Source organism: Tauraco erythrolophus, chromosome 15 (genome assembly GCF_009769465.1).
Source record: "Tauraco erythrolophus isolate bTauEry1 chromosome 15, bTauEry1.pri, whole genome shotgun sequence".
NCBI lineage: Eukaryota > Metazoa > Chordata > Aves > Musophagiformes > Musophagidae > Tauraco > Tauraco erythrolophus.
The window spans coordinates 1,747,559-1,759,729 of record NC_141479.1 but is presented as its reverse complement, the minus strand read 5'-3'; the positions used below and the strand labels follow the sequence as shown (position 1 = coordinate 1,759,729).

Sequence of the window (12,171 nt, the reverse complement as noted above, 5' to 3'; positions counted from 1 at the left end):
ACCACCCAGCAAGTAGAAAAAGAGAAGCCCAAATTGCATGAGTGATCCTGATCCTGGCTTTTTCAGTGCTATGATGATCCATGAGCTCAGGTGTTGCCTGGGAAGCGAGCGCAGCCCCGTGCTGCAGTGCCCGTGGTGGAGGGATCCATCCTTTACTCTCACAGCTGTGGTTTCGTGAGCCAGCCTGGCCATCCTTTGTGCCAGCCCTTTTCTTTTACTTGCTCATCAGTCCAGAGGAATTTTTTCAGGTCGTGGGGTCCCGCTGCTTCCAGTCCCCTGGAGAAGATGGAGATGATGTATCGATGCCCTCGTGTGTGTTACACATAAAAGCCTGATGTCAAGAGGAGAAATCTCTGATACAGCCCTTGGCTGGACCATACCAGGAGTTTTTAAGTGAAGATCTCTGCTGTTACCTGAGAAACAACCTCGTGACCTCCCCAAACAAATCTGACCATGTGCTCCGTCCCGTTTGCTTTGCAAGGCTCGGTTTCCCAGACTTTCTTTGAAGTGAGATTCACCATTTGCACTCTTTTCTACATAAAAGTAAACCAAAAAGCTTTTAAAAAAAAAAAATCCGCTATCTGTCTTAGCCCAGCAGCTGAACATAACATATTCTTCGCCTTCAGGTTATCAAAATTCCCTTAGATTTCCCTTTATTGAAAACCTGCAGCTGAATTAAGGGGTTTCTGCTATGGTGGTGGTGGTGGTGGGTTGTTTGCTTCATTTTTTTCCCAAAAGCTTTAGGTCTTCCCTGCAAGGATTTCATATGCTGGAAAGAATCAAACTCTTCCCTGCCACGCTGAGTATGCGGAGCAAGGGAGACTGGTGTGGGGCGGGTGATGGCGGTGGGCTGGTCTCTGTTCGGTGCTGAATTAAAGCCTGGCTCTGGAAGCAGCGTGATGGTCTGTTATTTCTGAAATCTGATGGCACTTTCAGAAAGAATCGTGGAACGGTTTGGGTTGGAAGGGACCTTCAAGATCATCCAGTTCCAACCCCCCTGCCATGGGCAGGGACACCCTCCACTACACCAGGTTGCCCAAAGCCTCGTCCAACCTGGCCTTGGACACTGCCAGGGATGGGGCAGCCACAGCTTCTCTGGGCAACCTGTGCCAGTGCCTCATCACCCTCATTGTAAAAAATTTCTTCCTTCTATCTCATGGAAATCTCCCCTCTTTCAGTTTAAAGCCATTGCCCCTTGTCCTGTCACTACATGCCCTTGTCCAAAGCCCCTCTCCAGCTTTCCTGTAGCCCCTTTAGGTGCTGGAAGGTCTTCCTGGAGCCTTCTCTTCTCCAGGCTGAACAGCCCCAACTCTCTCAGTCTGTCTCCATAGCAGAGGTGCTCCAGCCCTCGGATCATCTTTGTGGCCTCCTCTGGACTCGCTCCAACAGCTCCATGTCCTTCTGCTGTTGGGACCCCAGAGCTGAATGCGGCACTGCAGGGGGGGGGTGTCTCATGAGAGGAGAGTACAGGGGCAGGATGTTGGTTTAAGAGCTGGAATGCTGGTGAAGGCTGGAGGAGACCATCCAGCCCCTTTCTCCTGCAGAGGGAGTGACCTCTCCTGCCATGCCCTGAGCCTGGACGCTCGCCTTGAGAGATGGCTTTAAACAGAAGAGCAACCACCACTTGCTTTCCTCGCCTGACACTTCACAGCCTGCTCTCTAAAACTCTCTTCCTCAGTCTCAGCAAACCCCTTCCTGCAGTTTTGAGCCTCTCTCACCTCTCTGGGTGCTTTGCAGAGGCAGCTCAAGGAAGCTTTTCCCCAGGGATGGTGGGGAGCAGGTTCAGGACACTGCTGGAGCCCAAATTTTGCTTCCTAGGTGCCAACTCGAAGCAAGCTTGGGTGTTCATCAGTGGAGAGGCGAGTGGCCTGGAGCAGTGTGACAGTGCTGGGCTGTTGACCCAGAGCCATCCCTGCTGTGGGCTGCTCCCCATGGAGCAGATGATGGACCAGCACTGGGGACCCAATGTTCCCCTGCACCCGTTCTTCCCCCCAGCCTGAGGACACATCCCTAAATCCAGCCCTGCAGCGGCAATGAGTGTCTGTTCTCAGCCCCCAGGAAAACTTTGCTCTGGAGGGAAGGGGATGGAAAAGTGATGGGCTCTGCGGGGGAAAACTGTGCTCCAATAATGGCAAAATGAAGCTTTTTTCAGGACTCATCTCCATGCCAGACCCCAGAAAACGTGAACTGAATTCCTCGGACATCCCTCAGTGTCTCTGTGGGTGCTCGAAGACTGTGTTGTGCAGCAGGGAGGAGGAGGAGGAAGCTGTCCCCCTGCCCTGGGTCCCACGGGATGCTGGCACAGCATCTCCCTCCCCGTGCCCAGAGTCTGGCATCCTGCCCTACCCCAGCTCCTCCTGGCATTAAAGCCAGGCTTGGAGCCAGCTCCCAGTCCTTAAGCCTCGTCCCAAAAGGACTGTGGGCTCCGTGATTTTTGGGGAGCACCTCACACCCCCCTTTTTTCCCAGCCAAGAGACAAAACCAAGAGGCACTAGCACCCGGCAGGATGGCCGGTCCCACCGCTGACTCCCCGCCGGTGCCTGCCGCCGGTTACGTCCCTGCTCTGCGCACGTCTGAACTTTCCTGCTGCCTTCTCATCTTTAATTAAGCACTTCTATCGGCTGAGCCTTCTCGCTGGATCGGAATTATATTATTTTATTTCTCCCCCCCACCCCGTAGCCATGGTAACGCTTCCCCTGGGCAGGCTGCGCCAGAGCCGGTGACAAACCCCACGTGCGGCTGTTTGTTTGGGCCTGGAAATTTCCCTGCTCTTTGGGAAAACTTGGGAAAAGAAAATTTCCCGACGAGCCGATGGGTGGCAAGGGGAGGCGGGGGGAGAAACATGGCTGTTTGGGCTGAGTGTTGCCCCCAGCCCTCCAAGGAGACTCCCTCCAGCAGGGATGGCAAAGCCTCCATCCAAGGGTTCCATGTTTTTTCCTCCTGAAGACGGGACACAGAGTCTGGATTTCGCATCCTCGCCCCGGCCATGGGTTGCGGGTGATGGTCCCGCCACGGCCATCGCATGGTCCCACCGTGATGGTGGCACTGGGGCTGCCTCTGTCCTGCTTCTCCCACCGGGAACAGCAAGTCAGGAGCTGTGAAGATGCCAGCAGGAGCACAAGGCGTGCAGATGCGGTGACACAGGGCAGAGATGCAGGGACAGGGGTAGGGCTGAGTGATGTGGATGCGGGCAGGGTGACATAGGCAGAGGTGGGTGGCACAGAAAGGGATGCAGGGACTAGGGGAAGGGATGGAGTGACAGGCAGGTGGAGGTGGCAGGGCAGGGTAACAAGGCATGGCTAGGTGTCAGAACAGAGGTAGGTGACACTGGGCAGGGGTAGGTGACATAGGACAAGGATGGGTGGCACAAGGCAGGAGTAGGTGGAATGAGGCTGGGTAGGTGACGCAGAGTAGAGGTAGGTGACATTAGGCAGGGGTGGGTGACATGGGATAGGTGGCATGGGGCAGGGGTTTGTGACATGAGGCTGGGTAGGTGACACAGGGCAGGGATAGGTGACATTGGGCAGGGGTAGATGACATAGGACAGGGATAGGTGGCATGGGGCAGGGGTAGGTGGCACAGAGCAGGGGTAGGCGACATCGGGAAGGGGTAGATGACATAGGACAGGGATAGGTGGCATGGGGCAGGGGTAGGTGGCACAGAGCAGGCGTAGGTGACATCGGGCAGGGGTAGGTGACGTAGGACAGGGACAAGTGGCACGAGGCTGGGTAGATGACACAGGGCAGGGGTAGGTGACGTTGGGCAGGTGTAGACGAGGTGCAGCGATAGGTGATGGAGCAGGGGTAGATGACGTCGGGCAGGACAGATGACATAGGACAGGGACAGGGGACAAGGCAGGGACAAGTGGAAGGGCGCGGGCTGCTCCTCACGGTGCCTGGTGCTGCCTCCGCCGGTCCCAGTGTCCGGGTGTCCCGGTATTTCGGTGTCCCGCTGCCCGCCTCACCCCCCACCCCACCCCCCGCCCCCACGCTGTCCGGGTGTCCCGGTATCCGGGTGTCCGGCTATTTCGGTGCCCCGGTCCCCCCCGTCCCCGACCCCATCCCCGGCCGGTGTCCCGGGGCAGCGGCGCCCCCTGGCGGCGGCGGGCCCCGCCGGCCGCGGCGGGTATAAAAGGCGGCGGCGGGCGGGCGGCGGCGGCAGCGGCGGCGGCGGCAGCAGCGGGAGATGGCCGGCCCGCAGCAGGCCCCGCACCTCCACCTGGCCGAGCTCACCGCCTCCCAGTTCCTCGACGTCTGGCGGCACTTCGACGCGGACGGTCAGTCCCGGGGCGCGGGGGACCCGCCGTCACACCCCCCCCCCCCACCACTCCCGCCCCCCCAAAAACCGGCAGGGAGGGCACCGGGCTGAGCATCCCCGGGAGCGCGGGGCGGAGGGGACGATGGAGACTCCCCGGACATCCCGTCGGGGGGAGCCCGGACGAGGAGGCAGAGCCTCCGCCACCGCAACCGGGGAAAACGGAGAGCCCCCGGGATGCTGGAGAGCCCCCGGGAGGCTGGAGAGCCCCCGGAGCGCAGCCCCGTCGAGGGGAGCTCCGGGATCGGGGAGATGATCGGCCCCCCAGGACCTCCCCGTCGGGAAAGGACAGGGACCCCTGGTACTGGACCCTTCCAGGAGCCCCCAGCCCGTGGGACGTTGAGCCCAGGGGTGCCCTGAGTCTCCTTCATGTGTCCCTCGGGTGCTGGTGTCACCTTCGGGTGCTGGCCGGGGGGTCTTGCCCTTCCCGAGGTGCCCTCTCCCAGGAAACCCGTGCCCAGTGCCCGTCCTCTGCCTCTGCGGTGCCCCTTCCCTGGCACTTGGCTTCTCTGGTGGTTTAGGGGGGCACTGCAGCCACCAGCCTGGCCCCAGGGCCACCCCCTTGCCCTGGACATGGGGGTGACAGAGAGGGTGTCCCTTGCCCGGAGCAGGGTGAGGAATGGCCCCTCCATGGCTGGAGCGCTCTGTCCCTCCTCAGCCCTGCAAAACCTCTCCCCGGGGATGCTGTGGCAGTGGCCACGTCCCCAACAGGGACATCTCAGAGTCACTGCTGGGCACGCTACCCCCCGGCCCCCATCGCTGCCAGCCCTGAAAAGCAGGAGGAAATGCAATAAGTGGCATCGTTTTGGTAGGAAAATAGTTGATTTCAGTGCCGTGGCGCAGTGAAGGAGGCTCAGCCCGCTGGGGAGGTCTCCTGTCCCTGGCGGGGGTGGGGGGGGAGGTTTAGGGACCAAAACTCTCCTGGGAACTGCGTCATGCAGCATCCTCGGCTGCGCTGCTGCAGCCAGAGCTCAGCCTGTGCTGGGTGCCAGCCTGGCCACACCGTTGGGGCCCTTCCTGCAGCCCCACGGCACCAGGGACACAGTGTCCCTGTCACTGCTGGAGCTGGCACTGGAGCAGCTGGAAAGGTTGGGAAGGTGGGATGGTGGCAGCTGGGTGGGAGCGGGCAGCTCCTGGTGCAGGTGTCCAGCCGCCTTCCTGCAGCACAGCCCGCTGCGCACTTGGATGTGCTCCATCATCTCCAAAACATGGGAGTGGGCATGGAGCCAGTGTGGTCTGCAGCCCCCCGGGCAGGGCAAGGCTGTGGGGCTGCAGCACGGCGGGTGCCTGGGAGAGGAGGGACTCGGGCGTCAGGGGAGATGGTGGCCTTGACGAGGACGATGTTTGGCCACACGGGGTGGGACCTCCGACAGCCTTGGCTGCTTCCCCCTGCCCGTGGGCATGGGGTGATGGAGGGACCCGGGGTTCATCCCTCTGCGGATGGGGCCATCTCGCCCAGGCTCTTCCCTGCCCTTAAACCTCTCCGATGGGGCTTTCGCTCGCTTCCCCTTAAGGCTCCTCGCTCCCTGGAGATGTCCCCTTGGGTGCCTTTGACGTCCTCACTTTGCCACCCACCGCTGTCCTGTGGCTCCATGGCACAGGGAGGCTCCGAGGTGCAGCCACGAGGTCCGGCCGTGGCTCTCTGGAGGGAATTTTCCATGTTGCTCCGCACGCTGCCGCTCTGCGGACACGGATCGAACCTGCCCAAGCTGCTGCTTGGGGGAAACGAAGCTACTGGCCATGGCTTTTCTTGGCATTATTCTTTTTCCTGGCGCAAAACTCTTACTGATTTATTTTTTTCCAACTGAATTCAAAGGAGCTCGAAGTTCTCCCCCAAAAGCCAAGCCCTCAGGAAGGGCAGTGGAAAGCCAAGCCCCTTGGCAGCTCACACCAGCACCCCGACAGCACCTGAGCCCCTCGTCACCTCCTGGGAGCGATGCTGCCCGTCCGTCGGGATGCGGCTGACAGCGAGGAAGGTGCCCTGGGGCTTCCCCGGGCACTTCCAGACGGGATGTGGATGGGTTCTTCCCAGCCTCCACGTTGCAGGGCGGAGAAGGTGCTGCCCAGGAGCCCACGGGTGATGATGCCAAAGGCGGCACAGAGCAGGGCACTGCGGTCCGAGCCTCTGGAGGCTGAAATGGGGAGGGGGGATGCCTGCAAAGAAGAGCCCTGGCTATCCCTCATCCCCCAGCTGTGCCCAGACGTTGGTGGGAGGGAAGATTTCTGGCAGGATGGAGGCAGCGCTGCGGAGCCAGTGTCCTCACTGGGATCCCTTGGTGCCAGTCACCACCTTGAAGTCGCCAAGGGCCACTGCCGAGGGGGTAGTGCATGGCTGGGTCCTGGCTGCGCCTTCCGGCTGCCTGGCATCCCGCTGGCAGGGAGGGGCTACAAATACCCTGCGTTCCGTAGGAACCGCATCCCAGCAGGGATATCAGCAGTGAGGGATGGGGGGATACATGGGACAGGGACCTTTCTGGGCCACTGGCCACCTCGGAGACCAGAGCTGGGCTGAACCCATCCTGGGGCTGATCCTGCTCCCAGGGGTGTGTCTCTGCACCCCGCTTGCCCTGGCTGGCCCCAGCAGCGGGCTGAGTCCTGGTGGGCAGATACTGGGGCAGGAGACGTTTAATTAAACCACCCGGTTAATAATTCAAATGCAGAAAATGGAGCAAAACACTGGGATGGGGACAAAGCCCCCCACGATGGGGATGGGGACAAAGCCCCCTGCGCCCTACAAGGGGGTGCAGGGGACGAGCCCGAGGCTTTGCCCCCTCCCTGGGCTACAACACGGGGGGCTCTGGCTCTTGGCAAACTCCAGCATCGCCAGGTTCGTGTAACGCTTGGCAGCAGCTGCCATTTCTTTGCTGCTGCGGTCGCCTCGGAGCCGCGTCCCATTGCGGAGGGGGACAAGCGCTGCATCCCCCGGGAGCACCTGTCCATCACCTCCTGCCCTCTGGCACCGGCGCAGGATGGGTCTTATTACTTTTTTTTTTTTTTTTTCTTCCCCAGGAAATGGCTACATCGAAGGCAAAGAGCTGGAAAACTTCTTCCAGGAGCTGGAAAGCGCAAGGAAGGGGGCGGGTGTGGTAAGGACCACTCCTGGTTTTGCTCCTTCCTTCCCCATTCCTGAATCTGAAGGTTCAGGCTCCTTTGGGAACGGTCCTGATGAGCAGGAGCGGGGCACCCCCAGGAGGGAAGCGGGCTGGGGAGAGGGGTAAATGCTCCATCCCCTCTCCCTCCCGGCAGGGCTCAAAGAAGGACAGCTTGGGCGACAAGATGAAGGAGTTCATGCACAAGTACGACAAAAACGCGGACGGGAAGATCGAGATGGCGGAGGTGAGCAGTGCCAGCCCTGCGGACCCCTGTCTGCTCCTGTTCCCCCTCCCCGGGGTGCTCCTGTTCCTCCTGATGTTCGTGTTCCCCACAGCTGGCCCAGATCCTGCCCACGGAGGAGAATTTCCTGCTGTGTTTCCGCCAGCACGTGGGCTCCAGCTCGGAATTCATGGAGGTGAGTGAGGTCGGCTGTGCCGGGGCTCCCCACGGGTCCCCGGTGCCCAGCTCCACCACGGAGAAACAACCGGGAGGTGGCATTGCCCAAACCACCAACACCCCCCCAGCCCCGATTTCCCCCAAATTTGTGGCTTAAACTCAGCACTGGGAGGCGAGGTGGGTGTGGATGGTGCTGGTTTTGTGGGGGAGAGTGGGAGTGTGATGAGTTCTTCCAGTCCTCAGCGCTCCTCAGGCACCTCTCGGAGCAGCCGGGCCCCTCGTCCCAGTCTCCAGCTGCAGGGATTTGGAGCTGGTTCCGTAAATTCCCCCTCCGGGGCGGTTGGTCCTTAGTGCCCAGGGGATGAGCTGAAGCAGACGACGCTGCTCTGGGCCACCCCAAAACCTTGCCGTGCCCTTGCACGGGGTGGAACCACCTGCAGAGCGGGAGAGAAATTGCCAGTGGGGACGGAATTATGGCTGGGGGTGGAGGGGGACGTGCAGGATCCTGGGTGGAGGGGCAAGATGAAGCCAAGGTGGGGGCGATGGCTGAAAGAGGAGCACCCCGTGGGACGGGGAGGGAGGTAAGTGGGCACTATTGGTTTATTGGGGGATGCAATCAAATATTAAAGCCCAGCCTGGCACGCCGAGGGGGGGATAATAGCGCCTGAACTCTTGACGTGGGGCTGAACAAAAGCATCTGGCCCCAAGGGACAGCACGTGGCACCGGTGAGGCCACCACAAGCTGAGATCGGAGCCCTGCGATGACCCCGTCTCGGCTGGGGTGGGGGGGGCTGCTCCCAGCGGGGGGGTTATGGGGTTGCACACATGCGGGGGGGTTACGGGGTTGCACACATGCAGGGCGGGGGGGAAAGGTGGGACACGAGCCCACGCCAACGTTCGTGGTGGCTTCTCCGCAGGCTTGGCGCAGGTACGACACGGATCGCAGCGGCTTCATCGAAGCCAACGAGCTCAAGGTGGGCTGCGGGCACGGGGTGGGCTGAGCCGCGTCCCTGCCAGCGGGGGACATCCCCACGGGGGACATCTCCACGGGGGACAGGGGGGACAGGGACGGCCAGTGAAGCCTTCTCCTTCCCAGGGCTTCTTGTCGGACCTGCTGAAGAAGGCGAACCGGCCCTACGACGAGCCCAAGCTGCAGGAGTACACGCAGACCATCGTAAGTGGGACCTCCGGGCTCTCCCAGGACAGGACCCCCCATCACCCCGGGGGTCTCGTCACCCCACGGCGGGTGGGAGGAAGGGGAGGAGGAGGTGATGGGTGAGCGGGCGCTGTTGGTGTCCCCACAGCTGCGGATGTTCGACATGAACGGCGACGGGAAGCTGGGTCTGTCGGAGATGTCCCGGTAAGGTCACGGGCGGCCAGAAGGAAGTGGTGGGGAGGGAAAGACACCCCGAAACACTTGAGTCTGGGAAGAATCTGCTCCAGCTTCCGAGGAAAACAGTTTTCCTCTTGAATTTGCTCATGTTTCGGAGGGGAAAAGTCGTTTTGGATTTAAAAAAGGGCCTTTTCCTGGCTGCTTCCAACTCATCTCTGCCCTTCTCTTTTCAGACTTTTGCCCGTGCAAGAAAACTTCCTGCTGAAGTTTCAGGTAAAATAAAAGTAGTAATTAAAAAAAACCAAAACAACAAAATATTCCCATTCCCTGCTTGCACCTCCATCCCCTCCCTCACGCCGCGCTCTGCCTTGCTGCTGCCCAGGGGATGAAGCTCTCCTCGGAGGAGTTCAACGCCATCTTCGCCTTCTATGACAAGGTGGGAGCCGGCTCCTGGGAAACCGCCCCAAATTCATGTAACTCAGCCCAAAAACCCCTAAACCCACGTGGTTTTGGTGGGGTCAATTCCCTGCTCTGATTTGGGGTGCTGGGGATACCCCTGGCTGTGCTGAGTAGGGGCCTGGGGGTGCCCCCCCACCAGCAGCCATGCCTGGGGTGGGGGGCATGGGGGCTCGTGTCCTTCCCTGCCGCTGACGTCCCTCCCTCGTTATCCAGGACGGGAGCGGCTTCATTGACGAGAATGAGCTGGATGCACTTTTGAAAGATCTATACGAGAAGAATAAGAAAGTAAGCGGGGGACAGATCCTGGGTGCTCCCCCACCAAAACACCCCCCACAAGTGCCTCCTCCCCTCTCCCAGCAGCATCTTCCACCCGCTGTGTCCGTGCTCCATGGTGACCAGGAGAAACGTTGGTCCAGGTGCCAACCTCATGTCCCACCATGGACCATGGGCTGGGAGGTTGCACCAGAGCTGGAGTTGAGGGGTGTGGGGGGGTACCCCCCAGTGAGAATAGGGTATCCAGCACCCCCCCATCCCATTCCTTCCAGGAGATGAACATCCAACAACTCACCAACTACAGGAAGAGCATCATGAACCTCTCGGACGGGGGCAAACTCTACCGTAAGGAGCTGGAGATCGTGCTCTGCAACGAGCCCCCCATGTAGGACCCCACCCCCACCCCACGCCACCCCACGCTCCTCCTCCCCAAAACCGAGCACAACAGGGGAGCGCACAGCACCGGGGTGGGGGGGATGGGGGGGCGGTGGGTGCTGAGCCATTCGGGGGCTCAGCACCCACCGCTCCCCCCCTGTCTCCCCAGTGCTCCCCCAGCAGCTCCTGGTTTCGCTGTAGATCTTTAAAATCCCACTTTGGGGGAAAAACTCTTATTTTAATTAGTTTGTTGGGTTTTTTTTTCACCCCATCTGCCTGGTTGGATTAATTTTTTTTTTTTTTTTTTTGGGGGGGGGGAGGTGGTTTTGTTTCTTGTTGAGTTTTTCTCGTTTACCAAAGAAGAGTTTACAAATAAATTCAAGTACTGCTAAACCTGAGCCCATCTGTCCCCGTCCCAGGGTGGGCTTGGGGAGTGGCAGGGAGAGGTGGGACACCCCCCACCCCAGTCCCGCTGGGAACACGGCTGCAGCAGGGTGGGGGAGAGATGGAGCTTTTTGGGAAGCCCCTATAGATTTGCGGGAGGGGGAGAGGCTGGAAAATCCCTGGGGAGCAGAACGCAGGTAGGGTGGAGACACTGATGTCCTCAGTTTGGTGACCTCCACGACAGCACCCTTCCCAGTAACTCCCAGTTACCCCCTCCCAGAGCCTGGCAAAGTCTCGGGGACAGCCAGAGGATGGTGCCCCCCACCCATTTTGGAAACCAGTCCCAGGGTGGTGATGCCGCTGGAGACATGGTGGCACCTTTGCCACCCCACCCGGTGGCCTGGCATCGAGTTGGGTGCTGGGGAGGTACAGGAGGTGCTGGTTTTGAGGCTGAGCCCCCCCTCCATGGGTGTCAGTGGCATCAGTGGGAGAGGGTGCAAGGGTGAGCAGGTGGGGGCCATGGCAACGGAGTGAGGGCAGTGCTGGAGGGGCCTGGAGGGGGGCAGTCACTGTACTACCCAGTATGGCCCAGTACAGCCCAATATGGTACAGCGCTCTCCTATAGGGCCATGTACAGCCCAGTACAACCCTATATAGCCCGGTATGGTGCAGTACAGCCCAGTATTGTGCCATATAGTCCTGTATGGCCCTGTACAGCCCAGTATGGCTCAGTACAGCCCAGCATGGGACAGTCCAGTCCTATATTGTCCTGTACAACCCTGTATGGCCCACTACAACCGTGTGCAGCCCAGTATGTCCCAGTACAACCCTCTATAGCCCGCGATGATGCAGTACAGCCCAGTATGGTGCAATATGGTCCTGTATGGCTCCGAATGGTTCAGTACGGCCCAGTAGAACCCTGTGCAGCCCAGCATGGCTCAGTACAGCCCTGAACAGCTTAATATTGCCCAGTGCAACCCTGTGTGGCCCAGTACAACCCTTTGCACCCCAGTACGGTGCAGTACAGTCCTGTATGGCCCAGAATCATAGAGTCATAGAATGGTTTGGGTTGGAAGGGACCTCAAAGATCATCTAGTGCCAACCCCCCTGCCATGGGCAGGGACACCTTCCACTACACCAGGTTGCCCAAAGCCTCATCCAATCTGGCCTTGAACACTTCCAGGGATGGGGCAGCCACAACTTCTCTGGGAAACCTGTGCCAGTGCCTCACCACCCTCAGAGGGAAGAATTTCTTCATTTTATCTCATCGAAATCTCCCCTCTTTCAGTTTAAAGCCATTGCCCCTTGTCCTGTCACTACACCCCTTGTCCAAAGCCCCTCTCCAGCTTTCCTGTAGCCCCTTTAAGCACTGGAAGGTGCTGGAAGGTCTCCCTGGAGCCTTCTCTTCTCCAGGCTGAACAGCCCCAACTCTCCCAGCCTGTCTCCATAGCAGAGGTGCTCCAGCCCTCGGATCATCTTCATGGCCTCCTCTGGACCTGCTCCAGCAGCTCCTTCTGATGTTGGGGCCCCAGAGCTGAACGCAA

The 12,171-nt window shown here is 60.0% G+C and overlaps 1 protein-coding gene across 2 annotated transcripts; it reads left to right on the top strand.

Annotated features, from left to right (window-relative positions):
- Window positions 1–4,185: 4,185 nt before the first annotated feature.
- On the top strand, window positions 4,186–10,257 carry CALB2 (calbindin 2). 2 transcript variants are annotated; one of them, XM_086621031.1, is made up of 11 exons: window positions 4,186–4,276; window positions 7,324–7,400; window positions 7,561–7,650; window positions 7,742–7,822; window positions 8,721–8,777; window positions 8,900–8,977; window positions 9,108–9,163; window positions 9,370–9,409; window positions 9,519–9,572; window positions 9,809–9,880; window positions 10,141–10,257. In XM_086621031.1, the coding sequence occupies exons 1-11, from the start codon at window positions 4,186–4,188 to the stop codon at window positions 10,255–10,257; spliced, it is 813 nt and encodes a 270-aa protein (XP_086477157.1). The 2 variants fall into 2 exon arrangements, with proteins under 2 accessions (XP_086477157.1, XP_086477158.1); XM_086621032.1 differs by lacking the exons at window positions 9,370–9,409; window positions 9,519–9,572; window positions 10,141–10,257 and having other exon boundaries at window positions 9,809–9,854.
- The last annotated feature ends 1,914 nt before the right edge of the window (window positions 10,258–12,171 follow it).